Below are 25,510 nucleotides of genomic sequence, written 5' to 3'. Positions count from 1 at the left end.
GCATATAAGCTGATAAATGCATTTTGGTTTCTGTATTAATTCAGAAGCAGAGACTTAGTAGCCTTACATTATTCTCCAAACTGAGTTGTGATGCGTTTGTCTTAAATATAGAGTATTACAGTTTTATTTTTCCAGAGCTGCATGGGAGGTATGTTAAGTGATTAAAACAGAAACAGTTAACTTAAACCCCAAACAAATGGAAACTCTCCATTTTGTGGAATTTCTCTGTTGAAGTATTTGACTCTTTCATATGTCTGTTTTACCAAACAGGAACTTGTAGAAAGTAGTTATGGTTTTTTTCTTCTTGGTGGCTATGTTACTGTATAACCCAGGAAGTACTCATCCTCTGCCTTGCCCCAGTGCCTAGGCTCTAAAATTCATAGTCTACAGAGAGTTATAAATTTCTTTAGTTTGACATAGAAACTTTTTTTTAAAAGTGGAAAACATTATTAAAAACTGGAATTAGTGATTGGACTACTTCTGCTAGGTGACCTTGCAACGTTTCCCATGTGGATGTTTCACCTGTGGTGTTGTCAGAACGGGGTCTTTTCTTAAGAATTCTTAAGAATTTTTTCCTCTGAGTGTTTGAGGTTCAGTATCAGTGCCCTGACAGGAAAGTTGTGAAAGTCTTTTTCCCCAAGTTGGGAGGTAGTGAAAGCTCTACTCTGCTTCTCAGTAGCAATGACTGAACTCTATTTAAGTAGTTTTGGAGTTGCTTTGGCTCTTAGTCTCTCCACTCACATTAATAAACCTCATCATTTTGTAGGGAGCTGATATCTAATGGTCAGATACACTTTTTTCGTTATCCCCACCCTGTTTAGAAAACTGTCTTTTACACCAGTCTCCTGAACCTTTTCATTAGGATAGGAGACACTACCATTTCACTCTGACTTCTTCGTACTTTTACTCTGTAGGATATTGTTTCACACCTTCAGATCTGATACTAAGCTAGGACTTGTTTTTCTTGAAATGAGAACACTTTCTTTGCTCCCTTTCTAGCCTCCCTTTCCTAAATCTTGATGTTTTCCTGGGTGAATATGGTAAAGTGTGTTCCTGAGACTTTCAAAAGGTTTCCTCTAATCACTCATTAGACAGCTCTTTGAAAGAGGAGGTGATTAACGTTAGTCACTTAAAATACCAGGAGATTTTTGGAAGGGAGGTTTTAACAACAGAAGTACAGGTCCTCAGAACTGTATGATTTGCATACTTCTTGAGGTAGCATACGTAATTAGTTCATCCCAATGTCAACTCCATGACTCAAATGGTGTAAACAGCTTAGTTTCTTATCCTATAATAGCCATCTTATTCTGACTTTCCTGCTAATTTTACTACTGTAAATTGAACACTAAGCCTGAGATTAGCTTAGTTGGTCAGAGCATGGTGCACCAGAGTTCCAGGTTCAATCCCCATACGTGCCATTCACTTGAGAGTTGGACCTGGTGATCCTTGTGAGTTCCTTCCAACTCAGAATAGGACTGTCTGCACGTTTAGAGACAGAGTAGCTCAACATAGATTTTTGTACACAGCAGTAGAAAGAAAGTTTTCATTCCCTTTTTATGTGGCTTCTATTTAGTAAGCCCTGGAATGAGTCAGTTTTTATGTTCTAACATGAGATATGTAAGACTTGAAATAGTGAGAAGTAGTTCCTTCACAGATATTTACAGAACAGATTATATATCCATTAGAACGATTATATATCCAAACTTAATATCTCATTTCTGAGAGTTGTTGGACTGAAATACCTTTGGAAAACAATACCTGTAGATTCAGACTTAGTGTTGTAGTCTATGTTTAGCTACCATGAGCAGTGGTTAGCCCATCACTAAAGACTCTTACACAGTTAGACAAAGAAGATTGTCACAGTTGCTGTCTTGGTTAATGCAACATGGGGATCTACTGAGACCACGTGCTAATAGTATGATGCATAGGGAACTGAGACACAATGGAAACTAAATCAGGAGTAGAGAATAATGCAGACTATCTGATATTCAGGGCTTCCAGCCTGTAGTGCTGTTCTTAGAAGAGGGCAAGGGTGGTGCCTACTGCTGGGTAGTTGAATTTGAAGACATGGTTATTTTTCTGCCAGAGTATGGAAGCAGGGTCTGATACCTTGGTATGATGGTGAGTCCACTTTGCTCACTGAGACTTACAAATGTCAGGGAGCTATTGTAGATCATTAGCATAATGACGGCTTTGGTCACCAAAAAGGCTGGTTCTAACTTGGTGGATTCAGCACATTCATTCAGCACAGAGTATGAGATATGAAGTGCTGATTGAGATGGTGTAGCTGAAACTTCACAGTCCTCCCTTGCAGATGTCTCCTTTTGTGCAAGCCAGATGTGGGGGGACAGACTGCACATGACAAACTGCAATCACCTGCAACTGCCTTACCACTAAAAACATAGTGAACATGCTGGGCTTTCCTTTCATCTAACTTTTTAGGATTCTTGCACTGTAATATGGAAATTTGTTGCAGGATGGAGGTTTCAGTGTAGCTACTGTGTCGATATAGCAGTTTTCCCTGTGATGAAAGTGAAGCTGTGGACATAGCTCCCCAGGTTTGATGCTCTCTTCCTAAAAGCCTGTAGTTGTGTCTCATGCTATTGACATTACATGGAAGGATTTGTGGCAGATAATCAATGTACCCATTGCTATATGAGATTTGTGCACCTACTTTACTACCAGAAATGCAAAACGCTGAAATATTTCTGAAAGTGGCTCAAGTACTTATGAAAGCTGAAGGTCTTTTCTTCTGGCAGAAGTCAGTAGAAAGGTATGCTTGGTGTGTCCTCTTAGAATAAGCTCCAGCAAAGCTTTCCTGTATCCTCTCCTTGCTTCTTCCAGCAACATAAGCTACTGTTAAAATTACTGTGTAAATATATTTTTACATGGCAACTGGGGAGATCAGCCCCCTTCAGGTCATTGTGATAGGAGCTGAGCCTAGGATAGGAGCTGTTTGCAGAGGCTCTGTTCCTTCAGCTGGAGATGTTGATGAAACATGAAGACATTTGGCATCATTTATGCAAGTGAAGCATCCACTTCTTGAAGCATAAGAAAGAGACTATATGAGAAGACAGAACGTTACCTCCAATAAAATATTCACCTGTGAGCTCATCATGACATTTAAAATAGCACTAAATGGAGTGTTGTGCTCCACTAGAGCAACATTTGGTGTTACGTCAGTTTGCTCCCATAAGACTAATGTATGGCAAATAAAACCCATTGCTGTTTATTTTAGAGGCTGAGTATTACTGTGTTTCTCTCTTAGCTTCTCCAAACGTTTAGCTTTTATTCTGAGCTTCCAGCTGAGCCCTTTGTGAATGCTTCCGGGTGGTATATAGTGCCAACTTCACAGCAGTGTGTTACAAGAAAACAACTGGGCACTTCTGTATTCAAGGTGAAGCTCACACACAGCACGCTTTGCCCTTCTTAAGCTTCCCAGCAAAGGCTCCTGCAGGTTTGGTTGTACATTAGACAGACTTAATAAAGATTTATGTTTTTTCCCCTCCAAAGATGACTGACTTTAAACATCCCATATGCTTTTTCTTTCCTTCAGTGATGGGGAGGGAAAGAAAAGAACATCAACTTTCTGCAGCAGTGAGTCTCTAAATGCTGTGGGGGCCACGCTCACACCTCGCCGCATCTCCTGGCGGCGGAGAATATTCCTGCAGGTAGCTTCACCTATGAATAAATCTCCTTCCAAGATGCAGCATCCAGGTCTGTGTGTGCTTTTAAAGAAAATAAACAAGCAGTTGTTATTTAATACTATAGTGAACTGCAACATGTGCAAATACAAAAGGGAGACGGGAATCAGCTTGATACAATATTAATGCCAGAACCTTGCTAGAGATCAGTTGTGCTCACTTGGCTTTAGACTACTTAGGTCTTTGTTGCTTTGAACAGAAGATTCTGTCATCAAAATAAAATGAATTGCAACCTTCCGTAGTGGTAGCCTCGTGCTGACAAAGATACCCTCTTTAACAGTTAGGAAATTTTTACCCTAGCCTGTGTACATAATAGGAGTGTTTGCAGAAAATGGTAAATTTTCTGCCTTGTCCTTGTAGTGCACATAGCACCTGTTGAGTGTGTTAATAATTCTTACAGCTTTAAGTCATTTAAGGTAGAAACCTCTGACATATCTAAAATTGTGCTATATTGATAAAGTCCCATTTGGTGGAATTCAAAACCATAGGTAAACGACAAACTCTGTATTTAGTGACCATAAAGTGCTACATCACTGCCTGTAGTGCAGCTTAGCTGATGAAAAAAGTTGCTTTTAATATAGAGCCTGTGGTAAATCACAGCAGTAAACAAGCTCAGCTGTAAAGGAGACTTCATGGATAAATGCCTCATTGTAACTCTGGAAAGAGCTAGCAGGGGAAAGAGTTGAAATACTGGGTGACCTCTTATTTAGCTTCATTTAATTTAAATATAATTTTAATGTAAACAAAACACTGTATTTAAAGATAATTCTCTACTGTTGAACTTCATTTTCTCTGTCTTTGGAATAAGCATGTCTCTGCTGAATGTGGAAGACAGCTATTTTTGTTCTGTTGTGACATAGTTTTTCATGATATGTCAAACAATCTGATTTTCCTGTAATAGCTTTATGATTCTTTGCAGATGGTCATGACGGAGGTGAATTGTTACCCTTATCCCCTCTTGCTCCACCCCTGGAGGAGGACCCTCTTGTTCTAGTATTGCAAAATGAGGATGGTCCAGATAAAACTGGAGAGAGGAAAAACTCAGAAGAACTCCAAAGTCTGTGGAGAAAAGCCATCCATCAACAAATTCTGTTACTTCGAATGGAAAAAGAAAACCAGAAGCTGGAAGGTTAGCTATTTAGAAAATACCCCTAAAAGCTGTTGCAGATTCTGCTGCCTGAAAATGAAAACTGTTCTGGTGCTGGACACCTCAGAGATGTGATTCTGTAACTTTTTGGTTAACAGTGCTAGAAAAAAAATGTGTTCACCAGTCCTATCTCACACTCTATCAGGTTCTCTATCTGCCTGACTTTGAGTCACCTTAGTTACAGAAGAAAGTAATAACTTTTCCTTTTTTAATGCATTTTGGACAAAAGTTGCTACAGTCTGTGTTCTATCTGTCTAAGTGTAGGGGTTGTAATGTGGAGTGAGAACAGGTGCTCTGTGAACACTTAGGTATGGTAAACCTTACCCTCTCTATCTCGTTTCTGTCCTTTGCAGCTCATGGTATTTCTCTCCAGGCTTTTTGTCCTTCATTAACCATATCACAGTGGTAATTTATTAATACTTGAATCCAAATATGATTTTTGAGCAACTGGCTCTTGAGGTATGTCAGAAAGTTCTGTTTTTTGGAACATGAGCACTTGTGGACTGGAAATTGAGTGCTGTTAGAACCATTCTGATCGTCAGCTACCTGAGCAACAGTTAAAATATTTTATTATGACTGATCAAGACTCACACAAATAAAAGATAATGTCTGTGCAATGTCTGTCCTAGCATATAGAAGTTCTTCAGTATAACAGACTTAACAAGCTTTCAATGCAAGTTGAAAATTTCAAGTGTCCTCTCCAGAGGTATTTATTAAAAGGGGCCTTCAGTTCTTTTAGACCTCAAGACTGCCCACAGGAGAAACACTGTGACACTTCTCAGGGGGTCAAAATAACACACTTTTACTGGCAAACTTTGGAAAATAAGCTAACTTGGCAAAAGTTTAAAACAAGCATTCAGTCAACATACAGCATTTCACAAAGTTTGACTTAGCAAATTCCAACCTATCTAGGGTTAAATTACCCAAATATCAAGGAGAGGGGGAGAGAGGGAGAGAGAGAGAGAGGGAGAGAGGGAGAGAGGGAGAGAGGGAGAGAGAGGGAGAGAGAGAGAGGGAGGGAGGGAGGGAGAGAGAGAGAGAGAGGCACTCAAGAGCTCTGTCAGCCATGCGGGGCTGGGTTAGGGGCTTCAGGTGGTGTGGTGTAGGGTTTCAGGTGTGCCAATGGCTAATAGCCGTTCTGGGCTGGACTAAAGGGACAGGGTGGTGGTGGGGATGGGGCAGTGCTCCTGATGTGCTGGTGACTGACAGCTGCACCAGTGGCTCTCAAGGAGGCATGTTATGGGGGGGGCAAAGCACCATTCCACCTTGGCAGAACCCAATCAGCCCTCTTCCCCCAGCCCCAGAGTTGTTTCAAGCCAGTAATAACTTTTTAATAACTTTTTTCAGTCCCTCACAGCTATATAACATTATTGTATGGTAGTATGATTCTTCTGACAAAACATAATTATCTTGTTAAGGTCAGTTAACTCTTTTTCCTTGTTTAGTCTTGCTTACTGAGAAGGCAAGGAAAGGAAAAAAAACTAGGAGAAAAGTCTTTCCATGTCCCAACAAGAGTGCATCCTTGAATGTATTTCCCACACGTATAGTGTATTTCTCTGTGCAGTTTCTCCATACAGTTTGTCTCCCTGTTGACACACACTTTTGTGGAAACTCCTAGGTTCAGAGGGAACATTAGAGAGAAGTCTGTTTTAACTTCAGCCAAAATCTTCATTTCATAAACCGTTTTAACAAACAGTCTGTTGTGGGGTGAGGAAGCTGGACATCTGCTGTAGTTACTGATTTCATGTTATTCCCTCTGTTATTTTGAGCTGCTGAGGGACAAACTCTCTGCCATACTTGCCCTGTGCAGGGATACTGAAAACCATTGAATCAATCCAGTTCCTTAAGACTCAGTGACAAGTTATTTTCATTCTGTAATCGATGTGTAGAAAGCAAGTTCTTCCTACCTGATCATTTGTGGTAAAAACAGGAGTGTTGGCAGTAGGACCTTCAAACTGGTGCTCATTTGCCACCCCACATTCTTGATTTGTGCTCCAAGGAGCTTGTCTCATTCTTGTATTCAGGTTCGTAAATACTACTGGTGAAACTGGTGCTCTGGCCAGCTAAAATCCAACATCTTATTTTCAAAGGGTGAAAAGTAAACTGCCTGAACTCCTAGCTGTAGGTTTCCTTCCTGTGAGCTGTTAGAACATGGGCCATTTTATGGACAGGACATGCGCAGAACTGATACATTCCAAACAAGTGTTGGTTTGGGTAGTTCTCGGCATCCTAGCCTACAATTAAATGCAGATCTCAGGAAAGGGAGAAGTAATAACAGAAATGCAGAAATTTCTTTACTTGAAGCCAGGTTCCTAGCTGTGAATTTATTACCTCTATACAACTGGCTTAAGACCAAAATTGCTATGGAATTGTTTCTAGTGGTTTTCTGTTAATCTTTTATTGACTTTAATTTACAAAATATTAATAGAACCTCTTTTTCTATTCCTTTTGCTGTCGAGGAGACTTGAATACTATTAGCTCTTTGTTTTACAGAAGGTAAGTTCTGTCAATTGCACAAACTTGCTTTTTTTTTTTTTCCTAAGAATGTAGAAGCTGCTTCTTCCTGTAGATCACCTAGAAATATAAGAGCTGCAAAAAATGCTAGGCCACCTAGAAATGATTAGGAAGAATGTTAACAAGGATGGTTGAAAGCAACCGAGGGTGGAATAGTAGGTAGAAAAAGTATGATCAACAGTCAAGCTTGCTGACTTTCACTAGAGTTAACTGCATAGTTAATCTTGGAGTTCATTGTCACACTATGTTACTGCTCTCTTGAATCTGTTGCATACTGCTTACAAGAGTGAGCATTCTTGGATGAAATGGTACAACAATAGGCTTGCATTTAAAATCACCCCAACTGAACTGCAAAATCCTGTGGTAAAATCACATTCCCATTTTTATGGCAGTGTACCACACCTTGTATAATACTTCTACAAAGCCTCCTGTATTCTTGAACAGGTAAGTTCTCAGAGTTGTAACATAAAGCTTCTGGAAATAATTTGTCATTTTTGAAGAGGGCTAGGCAATGATCCTATGGATTCATCCAATATTGAGTCCATTTCAAGTGAGATCGGTAGACAAAGGAACAGATTGTCCTGTTTTGCAGGTTGAACAAGAGTTTGCTTTTACCTAGAGGTGATGGTGGGGAATGGGTGTATGTTTGTAAGAGGAAAGGAGGCACCTGCAAGGGTCAAGTACTGCACACAGATCAAGGCAAATTTGGGATAAACTGGACTGCAGCTTTCTGAGGTCATGTTGTGGAATGTACAATTCAGTCCAATGATGATCAAATACACCTCTCTAAATTAAGACACATTCAAGTCTAGATTGCAGTTTTTTACACCAGTAGTAAGAGGAATTGGAGTGCTTTTCTGCACATGCATCATGTATAATAAAATACCCACACTTCGTTTCTCAGTAATGGAAATGAAAGCTCTTCCTCCATGAAATACCAGAGTAACAATGCCACTTTATTTCAGAAATAGTGAGTCCTCTGGAATAAATTTTTTGCACCACAGGTAGTCCTATGCAGCAAACCTTTTATGTTTATAGCAACAGGAGTTCTGTGCTTCAGCACAAATATACCTTTCTGGTATACTTTGGTTCATTCTGTTTACTCTAGTCAGCCTGATGATGCCAGTTAGTGCTGCCAAAAGCTCTTATCACTCTCTTAAGGGACATGTAAGAACTGGAAGTGTGACTGACTTCCTTCAGAAGATTTGCCTAGCTTGCCTGCCTAAACCTCAAATACGTTCACATGTTTGGGACTTTCCATACTAAAACAATTGTAATGTTTAATATAAATAAGAGTAAAATGATCAAAGGTGTTTTGGCTGTTGAAAGCAGCAGCAGGTGTTGTGAAGTTGTGTTGAGTGGGTTTTTCTTCCTGCCCCAAGCCTAAAAACGTGTTTTTTGTTTGCTCCATGAATTACTCAGGTTCATGACCCAGTAACAGAAGTTAAACTGTTACCCGCAGGATCTTATGACAGAACACTGGCCCCATCTGAGCTATAAACTAATGAATTGTAGAAGGAGTACTTATCCCTAGTCAGATTATCAAAGAGCTATTCCTAAATTGAATGGGGTTTGTGTATTTGTTGTATCTTGTAATTTTCTGATGTTCTGGTTTTCCATGTGCTCTTCCTTTGTGTTCTGTGCTCTAGCAAGCAGAGATGAGCTCCAATCAAGAAAAGTAAAACTGGACTATGATGAAGTTGGTACATGTCAGAAAGATGCCATAAATGTTTGGGATAAGAAGTTACTAAACTGCAGAGCCAAAATCCGATGTGACATGGAAGATATTCATTCCACTTTAAAAGAAGGTATTTATGTAGGAGGGCTTTTAGCTATGAAGTCTGAAGATTGTATTTTTTTGTTCCCTTTTGATACCAGAAGAAATCTGCCATCAATACACGTTTTACAGTAGCAAAAAATTGCCTTCACAGGTGCACCTTCTGCTGCCAAACAGAAAATAAGTTCCACTGTGTTTGCAGCTTACAATGTCAGCAATGTAGAAGCATGTATAGTCATACTCCTGGAAGTAACTTCTTGTTCCCACGTATTGCTACATTCAAGATTGAACTTGGAGCCTCTGTGGCTGACACTGTAACCTTCTGGTTTCTGATCAGTGGATCCAATGGACTCTGAGTTTCAGATGCCCTAATTTTACTTACTTACCCAGAAGGCTCGACCATAATGTCTCCTGTGGACTGTGCCCAATACCTAGGGGAATCACAGCCAAGCTTTAGAGAGTCAGAATGACCACATCTTGTAGATCTGGAATATGGTTATTTAGTATTCCATTTTCTGGAGTGAAAGGCTGGGAATTTTGGCTTGAAGTAGATCTTCCTGTGGACTAGCCATAGACCAAGAGGGTATCCTAAGGGCCTTGTTAGTATAATGCAGATGTAGGGTCTGACTATACTGCTTTTTCCTCTTCCATAGAGTCTTATATCTGTGTTACAGATGCTGAAAAATAATTCAGTATAATCTGGCTGTGGTACAGAAGGGAAGTTTAAATTGCTACCAGAGTGGTTCAGCCAAGATTATGACAAAGCAGATTCTTGTGTTGTAGCACTAAAAATATCCCCCTGCTTAGGCCTGTTATTTTTTGACTTACCTGCAGGTGTACCAAAAAGTCGTCGGGGAGAAATTTGGCAGTTTTTGGCTGTGCAACATCGAGTCAGACACAGGCTGCCAAACAAGCAACAGCCTCCTGACATCTCTTACAAAGAACTTCTGAAACAACTGACCGCTCAACAGCACGCCATCCTTGTAGATCTAGGTATGTCTGTTTTTTCTGACTTGTTCTATGGGTCTTTGAGTGAAAACACACCAGTCTTAACAGAAGATGTTGCTGGAGATAGATGCTATATGAGCACCACCACAGGATACATTCTGTGTATGCCACTTAGTGTCCTCTAAGCAGATGATTTCTGAGTATTTATGCTCTTCTACATTTGTATTTATGCTCTTCTACATCTGTTTGAAAAGAGAACTCAGTCACTTCTGCAAGTTCTATGCAGAGGAGAATATTAAATGAGCTCAATGGATAAAGTTTAAAATCAGTAGCAAAATACAGACTGGCCTGACTAAAGGGAAACTGCATATGAACAACAAAGAGAAATGATCTGTGGGAGGAGAAGTGCTGGTTGTCAGATAAATTGGATTGTGGTTTTTTTTCAAAAGAATTGAATATCAGCAACTCTTCTCTTTTTGCATCAGGACGCACATTCCCTACACATCCTTACTTTTCTGCCCACCTGGGAGCAGGACAGCTGTCACTCTTTAATCTCCTGAAAGCATACTCCTTGCTGGACAAAGAAGTGGGTTATTGTCAAGGTATAAGCTTTGTAGCTGGAGTGCTACTTCTACATATGAGTGAAGAACAGGCCTTTGAAATGCTGAAATTCCTCATGTATGACCTTGGATTCCGTAAACAGTACAGGCCAGACATGATGTCACTACAGGTAAGTCAGTCCTTCCAGAGCAAACCAGAGTTTTAAATTACTTTTGAGCTCTCGGGGGTTGCTTATGTTCTCCAGGGCCTTAAGAAGTTCTTATGCTGTTTTGAATGTTGTGAAGTGCATGTGTATTCTGTTGTTGACCCCCCTCTCTGCCTCTCAATTTGAAAACAGAGAAGTTCAGGACTTGCAGACTTTTACTGTCACACATCCCCATCATCTCCTGTTTGGAAATTCTGCTTTCTCTGCTAATTTGCTCTTCCTTTCATTTTCCTTACTTCTCTCTCATCCTTATGCCAAAAAAACCCCAAACCCAATACGCTTGCATCTGTATGGATGGAGTTTAGAAATTAATTAGATTTTTTAAATTTTTTTTTATTTATCAGTCCATGAGCACTTGGATGTAGATTTTTCTCTTGTAGCCCCCAGTCAAGTCAATAGTGACACACAGTGGCCAGTCAGTGTACTCCACAGGCATTTGTACTTTGGGCAGCTCTACCTTGACTCATCGTTTCATCTTTTTCTCTCATTGTTCTCTAGTCCACCACCCCTCAATACAGAGAGAAAACAGAAGAATTTTTAATTATTTGATTTTCCTAAGCAATGATGCATGCTCCGCAATGTTATTTAACAGCTAGCTACTCAAGACTGTTTAGGAGGGAGACAGAAAATCTTTCAGATCTATATAAACTCCAGGTTTAAGGTTTGAGAAATCTTTCACCTTGACATGCAACTATCCACTGACTAGAATAATTTATATGCTATAAACCCCTAATATTATAAAGGGGTATACCACTCCTGAGTTAAAGCTTGTAATCCACAGTGGAGAAAACTAAGAGGCAGATACAAAAGTCTTCTGTTTTTTTCATGTTACCTGCTTAGCAAACACTTAAAATTAAGTAGGGATTTAAAGGAGAGTTTGAATTCACTTTTCATGACCAGTCACTTCAGGTGCTTATTTGACAAATGTCCAGAGCAATGGAATAGATTGTAGTTAAAGAAATTTTATGTGCTTATTCTAAAAACTATAGAGGAGTGTTTTTCCGTGGATGTAAGTATGCTATAACAAGTTTTTTGTTGATGAATTAAGGGTGAACAGCCATAAGTAGCATAATTTTACCTCTCCATGTCCCATTCCACCCCAGAAATGTGTTTTAAACCTGTGAGGGTCAAAGTGTGATAAATACATGTTTGTGGGTTTTCCCCTAGAAGATGCTCTCTTAGTGTTTGTGTGTTATACTGCATTTGTAGACTTCCAATAACATCTGATGATTTGAGAGCATTCGTATGTCCATGATTTCACATTTTGGTTTAAATGAGTATGACTCTTTCATTGCCAGAAGCTTTTAGTAAGAACACTTTTAAATTTGAGAAAGTTTACCACTTGTAGTACTGTTTGCCCTTTAAATTAAATGACCGTACTTTTCCCACAGTTTGCTCCTAGGCCAGTCTTCTGTAATACACAAAAGTAGAGTTTTGTCTGCTCAAGACAAACTAGACAAGACTTAGAGCATCTTACTAAATTTGGTTTGTTTTCTAACAGGAGTAGAACATTTGCGAATTCCTTTGCATTTACAGTATTGAAACACAAGTAAGCTTATAGGCAGAATTAGCTTCAGTCCTGTAGAAGAAAAATGTTGTATGGTTCTTTAGGATAATGAAAACTTATTTGATTTAAATTTTTTAATTATTGTCTGGAAAAAGTTCATAGTGAACTAACTCAGTTGATTAGTGATACAATTCTAACTTCACATGTAAATGTGTTTTGTATTGATACTGTACAAACTGTACTTAATTGGTATCTTTGGCAATTAAAGCAAGAACTCAAATGCATGCACAAATGTAGCTGATTTGCCTAAATGAGAAGTGACCTCTTTGCCTGTGGACACTGCTGACTAACCAGGTAGTTCCAAGTGCAATCAGCTTTTGGTAGAGAAGAATCATGAACTCTAGAAGTAGAAAAGTAGCTGGATGAGTCATTTTCTTATTAAGGAATGGATTCACCTTAAGCAAAAAGCACTGTTGACAGCAAAATTGGACCTGACAACTAATCAATGTCTGCTTCTCATCTTCTGCTTTCTGAGAGAAGCATCACTCTGTGCTGTGACTTACTATGTCATGTAAACTATCAAAATTGCAAGGAAATAGTTTGCCACAGGGTGGTATTTTTAGCAATTAATAGCACCTTTTAATCGTTTTGCCTTGCAACCTTTTATGGGTTGTATAGCAACACTTTTTGCATCAGTATCTTAAATTACTCAGGACCACTGGAAGATGTGCTGGGAAACACGTATGTTGGACACCTCTGTACATAATGTATTCTGTGGGTACAAAAGTTGTCTAAAGTGATGTCCTAAGTAGCACAGGAGTTTTAAGTGCAGCAAAAATATGGCAAAAATTTAAAGTGAAAGCTGCAATATGTAAATTTACTCATAAATAGTTCAACTCTGTAATGGAGAGTTTTGACATCTTGGAAGAGGTGCCTTTACTTTCATTGCTGCAAGACTGAAAGTTCTGGTTTGTTGATAAAGTTAGAGCAATATATTCTTTCGTAACATTAAGCCTGTGAATCTGAAATGATACTTCATTATTAATTAGGTTCAAACTGTTCTTCATTATTGGATGCTGTGTTAGTTTTAATTCATTAGAGGTGGGTTGTTTATCCGTGAGTAGATATCACTCAAAGCTCCGGGCAACAATTAAGCTTCATTTTACAGTGCTATCTGTACTGGAGGTCATTTCCCTCAAATGAAATGTGAATGATTTGGAAAGCTGAGTAAAGCTGAACTTTTCTTTCTTTATTTCCCTCCCCACCCCATCCCCTCATGCACTGTAGATTCAGATGTATCAGCTTTCAAGGCTTCTACATGATTATCACAGAGACCTGTATAATCATCTTGAAGAAAATGAAATCAGTCCCAGTCTTTATGCTGCACCATGGTTTCTTACACTGTTCGCATCTCAGTTTCCATTAGGATTTGTAGCCAGAGTATTTGGTAAGAAAGTTTATTCTATTGCAGTAATAAAAAGAACAATGTCCATTGTGTTTTGAAACTCTCGGGAAGTAGTTTTCTACATACTGGGGACATTTGGGGTGACCATTGTGGGTGGCAAGTAGCAATGCTTTTCATGGTGGGATGTCAGCTCCTTTTTAAAGAGGAAAACTGAAAAGTATTCTTTGAAACATCAGACTTGAGCAATTTATTTTGTCTTCATATTAGCCAAGAGACTTCTGAAGTGTAAACAGCAGAAAGTTTATTGTTGAAAATGCATTTTATGCATCAAGCATGCAATTTATGTCCACAGAAAAGTTCAACTTGCGAATTGAAAAAAGAGAATGCATTTGTTTTGGAATTCTGATTGTAAAATGCTTCCTAAAAATTTCCAGCAAATTTGAACTTAAAGGCTGTTTCAGGTGTTCATGTATGTACTGAACAGTTTCTGAGTCTTATTATTAATATTACTCCATTTAGATAGTTTTTTAATGATACATTCCTCTTCAGGTAACATCTACTACAGAAACTTTAATATTTTTTGTGCCTTGTAGTGTTTACTGTATCAGGGTGTCAAGTAATTAGTTTTGTCTTCTTTTCTTATCAATAAGAACTGCCACCTTAACCAAATCTTTAGTAATGCAGCTTTTTTTTTTCAAAATTATTTATTAATATAAAATTCACTGTGCTCAGATATACCCCAAGAATCTAGGAGCATATGTCAGGTACTTCCGCTTAAATCAGATTTTTTTTTTCCTTCAGTTTTTCTCTTTTCATGTGGCACCTTTTGTCTTTTCTTAAGAAATTCTACCTGACTTTGTTTCATGTTTTATTACTGGAGTGTGTCAGGTTCTCAATTTGTTGGGTGTGGTGGTTTTGGGGGGAAGAGGGGTTTGACTGGATGTTTGGTTTTGATTTTAATTTTTAAAATTTTTTTTTTACCTAATCATTTTTCCATTACAGAGGGTTTTTTCCTTTTACAGCAAACTTTTTTTGGCTGCTGTTTTTGTGATCCAATGACTGGTGTAACTCTTTTTCAATAGTGTACCAATTGCATGAATATCTCTTTCCCAGACAGGGATTATTGGATTCCAGGACACTCAAGCATTTCGTTTGTTTGTTTGTTTGTTTTTGTTGGGTTTTTTGTTGTTTTGGGGGGGTTTTTTGCCTTTTTTTTTGGTGTGGTTTTTTGTTTTGGTTTTGGTTTTGGTTTGGTTTTGGTTTTGTTGTTGTTGTTGTTTGGGGTTTTTTTTGTTGGGTTTTGAAGTTTTTTGGAAATGAATTTTTTAGGGGTGGAGAGGGAGGGAGGAAAAGAGAGCCAGTGTTGGTTTCTCTGTAAATGAGCTGAAAAGGGCATGTTCCTGTTTTAACACTTGAAAGTCCCTGTGTTGTTTTACTTCCTAGTGCTTTGGATTCTCTGCCTTTTCGGTGTCATTTGGGCTATTGTCCTATACCAGGGACAAATGGCTCCACCATTCACAAATTATATTTATGCTGTTTGAATGTGCATCATAGGCTTGAGAAGGGAGACTTTTACGAACTGCATTTGAGGGAGATGGCAGCCTCACCAGTGTCCTGGTTTCATCCTGTGATACTGGATTAGGCCAGGGATGACCTCTCAGTATCACGATCAGAAGTTGGGTTTGTTCAGTTGCGTAGCCCCAGAGAAACTCCTTGTGGTGTGACAGAGCCAGCAGCTCAGGAGGTTTATTTGAACTACTCATGTTCCGTGTTCATCTCAGTAATGCTTCTGAGGCAGAATTTCTATGTACTGTCACCAGGACTCTCATTTCTGTAGTCTTTCTTTGTCTACTGACCTGCAGAGCCCAGGCTTTCCCGTCAACATCCACGTAATTACACCTCAAAGTAAGGGTTTGGGGCTTAGGTTATGACCAGTAAGATCACTACATGTTATTGAAAGTAATGCGATTGGTTATGGAATCTACATGATTGTTTAAGGACTAGCTTCTGTCAGTATGTTGTGTTATGATCTGCTTCCCGATTGCTTTTCAGTCACAGATGCACTTAAAACCAGCTAGCAGTTCATTACCAGTCTGTAGCAGACAGTGATGAAATGCTTATTGCAGGTAACTGTTACAGACATAAAAGGTGCAATATTTTCTCTCACATCTGTAAGATGAAAGAAAATTTTTATATGCTTTAACCTCATGTTGAAATAAGAGAGATTGCTCTTCTGAACTGAATACATCCTCAGTATGAGTGATTATGAAGAAAAACATCCCATCAAATATATGTATTTGTCCAATGGCTCTAGCTCCCATTTTCATGATACTCTAATTATTTTCTTTTTTAGACATTATTTTTCTTCAAGGAACAGAAGTCATATTTAAAGTAGCACTGAGCCTACTTAGCAGTCAAGAAACATCTATAATGGGATGTGAGAATTTTGAAAACATTGTTGATTTTCTTAAGACCACTATTCCAGATATGACCCAGCCTCAAATGGAAAAAGTTATTACTCAGGTAAAGATGTTTTTCTCTTTACTTTTTTCCCTCCATTTAGTTTACTTTAAAAGAATCATGCCTAAACTATAAAATGCAAAGGAGTCGTTTTCTCAGTAACTTGTATACAAATAGGATGTGATTGGATTTCAGTGGGTTTTTAACTGCAATTTTAGCAGGTCTTTAGTTACTACCTCAAGGTTTAGTAGAAAGTTCTTTTGTGTCCCAGCTACTGAAAGAACATGACTTTGCTATACATTTACCCTCACCATCAGAAGGATAGAAGTAGCCTATTTTCCAAACCTAAACCCAGCTATTGCTTCCTGTTGGTGGTTGAGCAGTATAAGTTTGTGATGGGAAGCACAACTTGCCATGGTGGGAAGAGGCAGCATCACAGCAACTTCCCCTGCTCATCCTTCAAACTTCCAGCTGTACAGTGCCAAGTAGCCCCATAAGAACTTTTCTGACACCTCCAACTTAAAACCCTATAACTTAGGAGGCTGGTGAGGCACTGCTTTCATGGTCTGTATTTAAAATCAACGTCATGCAAACTTCTGTTGTTCTGTGGGTGTCGCTTCTATCCTCCTTTTAGGATGTCCCCCTGCAACTTCTCCTTCTCACCTCAATCCTCTCCTTGGAGGAATCAGATTTGGCAGGTGCCAGAGGTAAAAGTCCCTCAGGACTGATCTCTGCCTTTCCTGGGCATGGGCAAGGAGGACTTGGAGTAGTGTTATTTCATCAGAATTATTTCAGCTTCATGGCAAAGGGCTAGAATAGGAAAGAAACAAAGAATTACTGCTGATGATATATGAAAAGCTTCTTGAGAAATACTGTCAGTGGCTGGAATCTTCATTTCTATATCATCTTCCTCTGCATTGAAGCTGAAAATTGAGAATGAGCCTCAGTCTAGTACCTTAACTATGAACCTGTGAACAGTTTCCCCCCTTCAGATGGTAGCTCGGAGATAACAGAAGAGCTCTAAAAAACTATGTCCATATGCAGGAGTGCAGTTAACACTGATGCATTCCTGTGGCTTGTTAATGTTTGAATGTTCCAGGTGCTGTTAGTTAAGAATTCATTTTTACATAACGTGTAGATCTTCATTTCCTCTTTGCATTGACTGTGATTGCCATGCTAAACCTGTGTCAGGCACTTTTGTGTCTCTTCAGAAGTCATTGATTCTAGCAATGATAGAGGTGGTAGTTTGATATTTTTAATACTATTAGAAATCAAATCTCTGCTGTGTGCTCTGCATGGGTTGCAGAGCAATCATGCTTTGGTGAGCTTGGTAGAAATCTGTGTCTTTGTGCAAAGCCAGGTCTGATTGAGTAAAGAATGGGTTATGTTGCCTGAGCAGAAGTGAATATGATTATACTCAGGTCAGCTCAGCTCTGAGAGTAAGGTCACCTGCTTGCCTGTGCTGTGGTCTCATGTCGAGCAGCCTTCCAGATCTGCATTCATGTGTAGATTGCCTATATCCTGTTGTTCCCACCTAGGCTGGCTGCAGGGGGAGTTATTTGGCTGTCTCAGTGTTGTAATTCCCAGGACCATCCTCTTATAATGGATAATGAAAGAAAAATGTAGACATTATGCAGATCTGTAATACACAGATGAAGAATTGACCAGGTAGCTACGTAGAGGAAAATGGCACCAGAACACTATATATAATTTTAAGTTTGACCTCATTTGAATTACCTGAAGAACAGCGAAAGTAATGCAGAATTTGTTTTTTTAAGTGATCCATGTGTGTCTTCTGTTGGTGGAATGTTTGTGATCTCTAGGACAAGGAACAGAAAATTAATGTCACTGTAGACGTCCTTCCAATCCTAGTCTAAATATTTGGTAGTTTTCAAAAGCTGAGAGACTGTGACTAGATGTGTAAACAGATAAGGGTCATATGGTCCCATCAATATTAGAGGCTCAGTTCCATAGTCTTCACAATACTTTATCACCAAAGTATCCCAATAAGAAAATAGTGTGTCTTCATGCAGAGATAGAACACAGGGAAACTGTAATCATGAAGAATGTTTTTATAGAAGTCTATAAATGAGCACTTGGAGACCCAGTTCTGAAGGTAGAGTTGTGATGAATCCTGGATTATTCCTCCTCATTGTATGATGCTGCTCCCATCACAATCTGGTGAGACTTAAATTTAAAAATTTTGTCTTGAAATTCTTCATATTCCTGAGCAAGAGTTGATAAAACTTTGTCATATTATAGAATTCTTAGACTAAATTAGACTTTTCTGCTGATACATCTTGCTGTAAGAGATGGTATTTGGTAATAGTAAAAGGCATGATCCAATTTATTCTAAAGACTATGATTTATTATGGCTGCAATCAGAACTCTAGATGTTAAAATGCTCCTAGTGTAGACTTCCCCTTAAAATACTTTCTTGAAGGGAACAGGAAAAGCATTAATTTAATCAAGGAGAGTTGACTCTTAGTCAAGCATTCATGTGGAATAAGTGCTCCCTATTGTAGTTAAAAATTGTTTTTTCTCTCATGGCAGGTATTTGAGATGGATATTTCAAAACAGCTCCATGCCTATGAAGTAGAGTACCACGTTCTTCAGGATGAACTGCAGGAAAATGTGAGTCCCTGTGAGGAAGGTGAACCCCTGGAGAAGCTGGAAAGGGCAAACAATCATCTGAAGAGACAAAACATGGATTTGTTGGAGAAGCTACAGGTAAATGATTTAAGACTGCAAAATCATAGAGTAGTCATTTCTATGATTTGGCCATTAGAGTTGAAAGTGGTTTTTTAAATGTATTTGGGAAGTCTCCTAGCTGCAAGACCTTATTCAGTTAACCAGTTCTCTTAACAGTGATTTAGTTCTGTTAGACATACTTTAAATTCCATTGTCATTCCTGGGACCTTTCTTTCTTGATATAGATTTCTCTTTTCCCAAAATATCTTTACTCTTATCTCCTATAAAATCTATTGGCAAAACTTGTGTATCTTACAAAAATAAGTGCTCTGTTCCTTCATCTGTTTGCTTTCCTATTGGAAAGTTTTAAGAAATAATCCATAGTACAGTAGACTTGCTGTCTCCAGGTCTTTCTAGGCAGTGTCATTTTGTTTCCTTCTGCTGAAACTCATAGTCCTACTTTTGGTAGGTGGTCTCTCCTAACAGACTTGACTTCATCTGAATGCCCACCAGATAAAGTTATGTTTTAAAAAATTCCTGCCTCCCTTCACTATTCACCCTTTGTCCCGTAGCCTGGCTAAGACTTGTTTCAGGTTTCGATATGTATTGTCTTGCATTTTCTTGAAATACAAGCTTTTGGTTTTTCATTACCAGGCTATTTCTTGATATATTGGTTAATTTGAACAAGCACTTGGAAGAGCTCAGAGAGCACTTTCAGCTTCTGAGACCTGAAAATAGAAGAAAGCAAAAAAGGAAAAATCAAGTCCTCATTATTTTTGTGTTTATGGGCTAAGGTTGCTGTGCTGTGCTCTTTTGATATTGAAAACAGGAATCACTTTTTTTCCTTTTGTTGGTTTTGCTTAGTTATTTCTCTTTACTTATTTACTGCAGCCTAGGCTTTTACCTCTGTTATAAAAATGCACCAACAACATAGAATAATTGAGAGTGACTGATTTGAAAGGCTCTGTCGAAGCTCTTCTGTTCTTACAGAGTGCCATACTATAATGCATCTTTCTCAGTTCCTTAACTTCCTCACCTTTTTGTTTGTATAGCGTCTTCATTCCTCTGCTTGGACCCTTTCCTAGGAACAATCAGAATTTCCCCACTTCCCGCAGAGGGACATTTGCTATTGCTGAGATCCAGGGTTTCTGTCGACTAGCCAGAGGAAGCTGTAGGTCTTTTATTGGAGACTAGGGAACACTGTCTGCTTCTAGACTTAATGTTGAGGTTCTCTTTCCCTCTAACTTCTCCATCCTGCTAATTTACTTTATTACATAGGTTTCCCATTGATTCATTACTATCGGGCAGGTCATCTCTTCCAGTGCTACTCCAGCTGCTGATTTCCTTTTTATCCCTGCACCTCCAGTTCCTTGTTATTCTCAACTGTTTCTTGCTTGCTGCAACTTATTTGTCTTCTTCCTTCTGTAAAGCTTTCAGAAATCCTTCAGATTGATCTAGTGTCTGTATGATACACCGTAGGCAATCCTTGTATTGTCTGCCTACTCAGATGTCTTTTAGAAATAGCTATGTTATTCTTTCTTTAACAAATACTATCATCATCATCATCATCATGACTAGGCTTCGCGAACGAAGATTTGGGAAGGACATTTGCTACAAGCACGCTGGTGGCTAAAAAGGCCAATGCGAGATAGACAAGTCCGGTTGCAAAAGGCGCAGCAGAAAGACTCCTTAGGTGGTATTGACAAAACACGGTTCTTTCTGCATTGTCTTTTCTCCTCGAGAGTGAACCTGCATGTTTTCTCAAAAGAAGCAGCAGCGTTATAGATAGTGTGTCTCCAGACCTCCTGACTGGAGGCCAGAGTAGACCAGTTATGTTGATCAATATGGCCAAGGCTGAGATGTTGTTTCAGGGAGTCCTTGTATCTCCTCTTCGGGGCTCCTCTCTTGCGGCAGCCGGTGGCAAGTTCACCATAGAGCACGATCTTAGGGAGGCGGTGGTCCTTCATCCTTGAGACGTGTCCTGCCTAACGCAGCTGTGTTCTCAGTAATACGGCCTCAATACTCGTAACTGCTGCTTGTTCTAGAACAGATGTATTAGTCACGTAATCTGACCAGTGGATGTTTAGGATTGTACGGAGGCAGCGTTGATGGAAGCGTTCTAGAAGACGCAGGTGGTGGCGGTAGATGGCCCATGATTGGACCCATATAAAAGAGTAGACAGTACTATGGCTCTGTAAACAATGATCTTTGTACTTTTCTTCAAGTGTTTATTTTGCCAAATTCTTTTATAGAGTTTTTTGAAAGCTCTATATGCCTTTGCTAACCTGTTGTCTATCTCTCCATCAATCTTACTGTTCGAGGAGATGATGCTACCTAGGTAATTAAACTGCTGGACTGATTTGAGCTCTGATTCGCCAATGGTGATATGGGGATGATGGAAGACTTCCTGAGGTGCAGGTTGATAGAAAACTTCTGTCTTCTTCAAACTGACTTCCAGTCCAAAAAGTTCAGCAGCCTCTGCAAAGCAGGATGTTAAACACTGCAGAGCTACTTCTGTGTGGGCGACGAGGGCATTGTTGTCAGCATAAAGCAGCTCATGAACAAGATGATTTAAGGTCTTAGTGTGGGCCTTCAGTCACCTTAGGTTGAATAGGCTTCCATCGGTACGATATCAAATGTAGATACCATCTTCTTCATTGAGGTCTGCCATGGCCCTTTGGAGCATCATGCTGAAAAAGATTGTGAGTAGGGTTGGTGCGAGAACACAGCCTTGTTTCACACCATTGGTAATTAGAAAGGGTTCAGAAAGTGCATCGCCATATCTGACTTGTCCATGCTGATCCTCATGAAGTGAGATGATCATTTTAAGGAACTTGGGGGGACATCCTAAACGTTCCAAAATCTGCCATAGACCTTTTCTGCTCACAGTATCGAAAGCCTTGGTGAAATCAACAAAGGTTACATGGAGACCTTTGTTCTGTTCCCTACACTTCTCTCGCAGTTGTCTGAGAACAAATACCATGTCTGTGGTGCTCCTGTTGGCTCTGAAACCACATTGGCTTTCAGGTAGAATTCCTTCTGCTATAGCGGGTATTAGTCTGTTCAAAAGTATTCTTGCAAGGATTTTGCCAGCAATGGAGAGCAGAGTGATACCTCAGTAATTTGAACAGTCTGATTTATCTCCTTTCTTCTTATACAAAGTGATGATGACTGCATCACGAAGGTCTGATGGTAGTTCGCCTAGTTCCCAATAGCGCACCACAAACTCATGAAATTTAGCATGGAGTGCTTGGCCTCCATGCTTCCAGACTTTGGGTGGAATTCCATCAACCCCAGCTGCCTTGCCAGTTTTCACCTACTGTATGGCCTTAAGGGTTTCTCCCATAGTGGGGGCAATATCCAATTCATTCTTCACCAGTTGTTGTGTGATGTACTGAATTGCTGAGTCTTGAACTACACGGCTAGTACTGAAAAGAGTCTGAAAGTGTTCAGACCATCGATTCAGAATGGAGGATTTAACTGTCAGAAAAATTTGACCATCTGCGCTAAGTAGAGGGCTTTGGACCTGGTATGTAGGCCCGTATGCTGTTTTCAATACCGTATCATAATACTAAAAAAAAAAGCTATTCAGAATGTATCAATTTATTATAATGTTATTGTTTATAGGTTGCTCATGCTAAAATTCAGAGTCTGGAAGCCAGCCTGGAGACTATTTTGACTCGAGAGAACAGAATGAAGACTGTAATTCAGTCATTGGAACAGGAGAAGATAACGTATCAAAAGACTCTTGAGCAGATAGTGACGTATTTGCCAGCAGAAGCATTGTCTGACTGTGAACTGCTCCTGAAGGAAGTAAACTACAACCCAAATAATAAAATAAGGAGTAAGCCATAAACCAGGGCTCTCTAGGCAGCACCACTTCAGAAAAGGGAACGAAAAGATGAGTATGCTGCTTTCAATAGCTACTTAGCAATAGGCAATGGTATTATCCAAAACTAGTGCTGGGACACTCATAGCTACAAATGGGCCTTCAAATGTTTATATGCAAATTCAGGCTATTAATTTTTTTATTATTATGTAAATAAATCACAAGGCAGAAATAAAGGATTCTCGTATGTAATATTGATGAGTAGATGTATATTTAGAGTTCACCTAAAGGAAAAGAGAAATTTCAGTAGACAAAGCCAAGATAATGGTGATCAACAAATTCAGTCTGGATGTGCTTGTCCTGTAGTGAAATGAGGATAGCGTGTCTTTATATATATGTATATTGAATATGTTGAATAATACTTGAAGAAAAAAAGGAGAATGTAATTTTCCCTCCAAAGGGCAGCATGTTTCACATACTCTGTGGAAAATCGGTGTGAACTCATGCGTGCCTCTCTTTTAATTCTACTGACATTGTGAGCACAGACCAATAAGCGGAACAAGTATCACAACAGAAAAAGCTCTAGTGCCATCAGCTGTCTGGGCTGTACCAGTCAGCAGTGTAATTCCACGTGCATGTTAGAACTGGAAACAAGAAGCATTGCATCATAGCTCCACCTCCATAACTCAGAGCTAAGAAATAGGTATCTGTTCGCACTCGCAGAACTTGCAAAGCCAAGAGCTAACGGTGACTACTCCTTTCTTCCTGGCCTGTTTGCTTCCACCTGTCCTGGGGTTGATCATGATGACAGGAGGAAGGAAGCACGGCTCTATTATTCTGATAATGTGAGCTCTATTTATTCTGATGTTAATTTTCCACCGGAGACTTGCTGTCATAAGAGTTAAGCATATAAGGGGCTCTCATTTAACCAAAGAAATGCTGCAAGAAGCCTTGTCTTATTGTAGTGGGAGGCAGAAAGCGGTTCTTAAATTTTATTTGAGCAGAAAATTGAGGTAGGCTGCAGGAAGTTGAGTGTAAGTGTGTAAGAAAGGACCAAGCAAGTTTCAAATATTATATACCTTTCAGTTTTCACATATACAGTGGATATACATGTCAAAGGGGATTCTGGAGTACAGGCACAGTTTTAATAACGCTTTCCAGACTATTTCTGTTTAAATACTGCTTTGTGGTCTTCTTTTTAAAACAGTAGTCATTAATTTCTGTGTTCTGGGCAGTTTAGGTAAGCTCTGATTGTTTCAAGGGAGAAAATATGTTTATAAAGGTATGAAAAGTTACATATAGATATGAAAATGTTTTTGAGAGGAATTTTTGAGAAGGCTTAGACAAATGTGTAATAGACAAGTATTTTGGATTGCATGTCTGAACTGTTAATTGAGTGTTACAGTGGCTCTTGTTGCACCATTTTCACTGTCTTTCAGGAAACACTTATTCTTTTTAGTAAGAAAAACAATTAAGCAAAGTGCCAAATCTAGCAGTGTCTTTTTGCATAAGATTGTCCAATTTAGAAAGCAAGGACTGAATATCACTGCTTTCTAAGTTATATGCTTTACATTAACATAAAAGTGAGAAACAACAATGCTGATTGGCTGCATGCTGCTGTGGAACTTAGAGGCTTGGGCTCTCTTGGTTTTTTTTGTTGATTTTTTTACTTCCATGATGTTTTATTTGATTAAAGATAATTGATTTATGTAACAGACTTTCTTTTTACATTTGGGGTGAAAGGTCTTAACACTGCATATGAAATTATGTGGAATCTGTCTAGATATTTCAAGAATGTTGTATTGTACTAGGTGGGAAAATGCCAATTGAAAAGGCAGTTTTTTGCAGTTTTGTTCAAAGTAAGTTTTAGCCGATGTGTACATAAAAAAAAGAATCCCAGGAACTGCAGCAGCGTTTATTACAAGGAATCAAGGTTATTCAGATACATCTTTTTTTTTAAAGATGCACTGAATTTGCTTTATCCTTTGTTTCACTTATAAAATTTTTCATGTAATGCCTGGAGAAATTCCAATAAATGTCATTGCTGCATTTCCTATGGCCTCTGGCTAGTTTTAATTTTTGTACACTTCAGGTATCAATCTCATTTTCAATATTACTGTTCACATGAAATATGAAAAGGATCTGGTTTAAGTTTCTAGTTGTGGGGGAAAAAAACCTGCAGGATTTGTCAAAAAACCCAGAGTGCAAGGACAGAAATTGTCAGGGAAAATAGTTTTCCATTGTTCTTAACTGAAGATGAAATTGTTAAAAGGTATTTTTGTTCTGTAGCAGTTCAGTTAGTACATATGCTATGCTGTGCATCTAGCTTGGGAGGAGGAAGAGGACAGCATAGCAACATAGAGGAATAAACTACAGAAGTAAAGCTACAATGAGGTAAGTGCCTCATGGTTTTAGGACATTTATGATAACATTTGTATGCTGAATCCCGGTGTGCATGGCCACTGGGTTTAGGATGTGTGTCTTGAAGTCTGCACTCAAGCAAGTATCCTCCAGATTATCTTCAGAAGAATAATCATCAAGACTATCTAGAAGACTGAACTCTTGAGGAAAAAGTATCTGTTGTTTTCAGAAACAGGTAACTTGAACTGCTTTCTGCTGGCAGAGGGCTTTTTTAAAAGTCTGGGAAGACATATGTCCATTTAGCTAGCAAACTAGCTGGGAAGTCAGGAGTACCGCTTGCCAGGAGTAGAGCTGAAGTAAGTCAGTCTGGTAAGAAGGGCTAATGTAGGAAACTGGTATTC

The 25,510-nt window shown here is 39.1% G+C and overlaps 1 protein-coding gene across 6 annotated transcripts in view; it reads left to right on the top strand.

Annotated features, from left to right (window-relative positions):
* Nucleotides 1-24,802, top strand: part of TBC1D4 (TBC1 domain family member 4) — a 101,454-nt gene extending 76,652 nt beyond the window's left edge. For 4 of the 6 annotated variants that reach the window (XM_027674547.1, XM_027674545.1, XM_027674550.1 and 1 more), the window contains 10 exons: nucleotides 3,557-3,717; nucleotides 4,624-4,833; nucleotides 7,345-7,347; nucleotides 9,015-9,173; nucleotides 9,977-10,135; nucleotides 10,576-10,820; nucleotides 13,651-13,810; nucleotides 16,122-16,291; nucleotides 18,782-18,958; nucleotides 22,547-24,802. In XM_027674547.1, the coding sequence (XP_027530348.1) occupies nucleotides 3,557-3,717; nucleotides 4,624-4,833; nucleotides 7,345-7,347; nucleotides 9,015-9,173; nucleotides 9,977-10,135; nucleotides 10,576-10,820; nucleotides 13,651-13,810; nucleotides 16,122-16,291; nucleotides 18,782-18,958; nucleotides 22,547-22,774 (1,672 nt within the window). In that variant the 3' untranslated portion in view covers nucleotides 22,775-24,802. The remainder of the gene's footprint in view (nucleotides 1-3,556; nucleotides 3,718-4,623; nucleotides 4,834-7,344; nucleotides 7,348-9,014; nucleotides 9,174-9,976; nucleotides 10,136-10,575; nucleotides 10,821-13,650; nucleotides 13,811-16,121; nucleotides 16,292-18,781; nucleotides 18,959-22,546) is intronic. The other 2 variants (XM_027674548.1, XM_027674546.1) reach the window with 1 other exon arrangement.
* The last annotated feature ends 708 nt before the right edge of the window (nucleotides 24,803-25,510 follow it).

Source organism: Neopelma chrysocephalum, unplaced genomic scaffold (genome assembly GCF_003984885.1).
Source record: "Neopelma chrysocephalum unplaced genomic scaffold, ASM398488v2 Primary Assembly neopelma1_25, whole genome shotgun sequence".
Classification (NCBI taxonomy): domain Eukaryota; kingdom Metazoa; phylum Chordata; class Aves; order Passeriformes; family Pipridae; genus Neopelma; species Neopelma chrysocephalum.
Note: the sequence above shows the minus strand (reverse complement) of the source record. Positions and strands in the feature narration are given on the sequence as shown.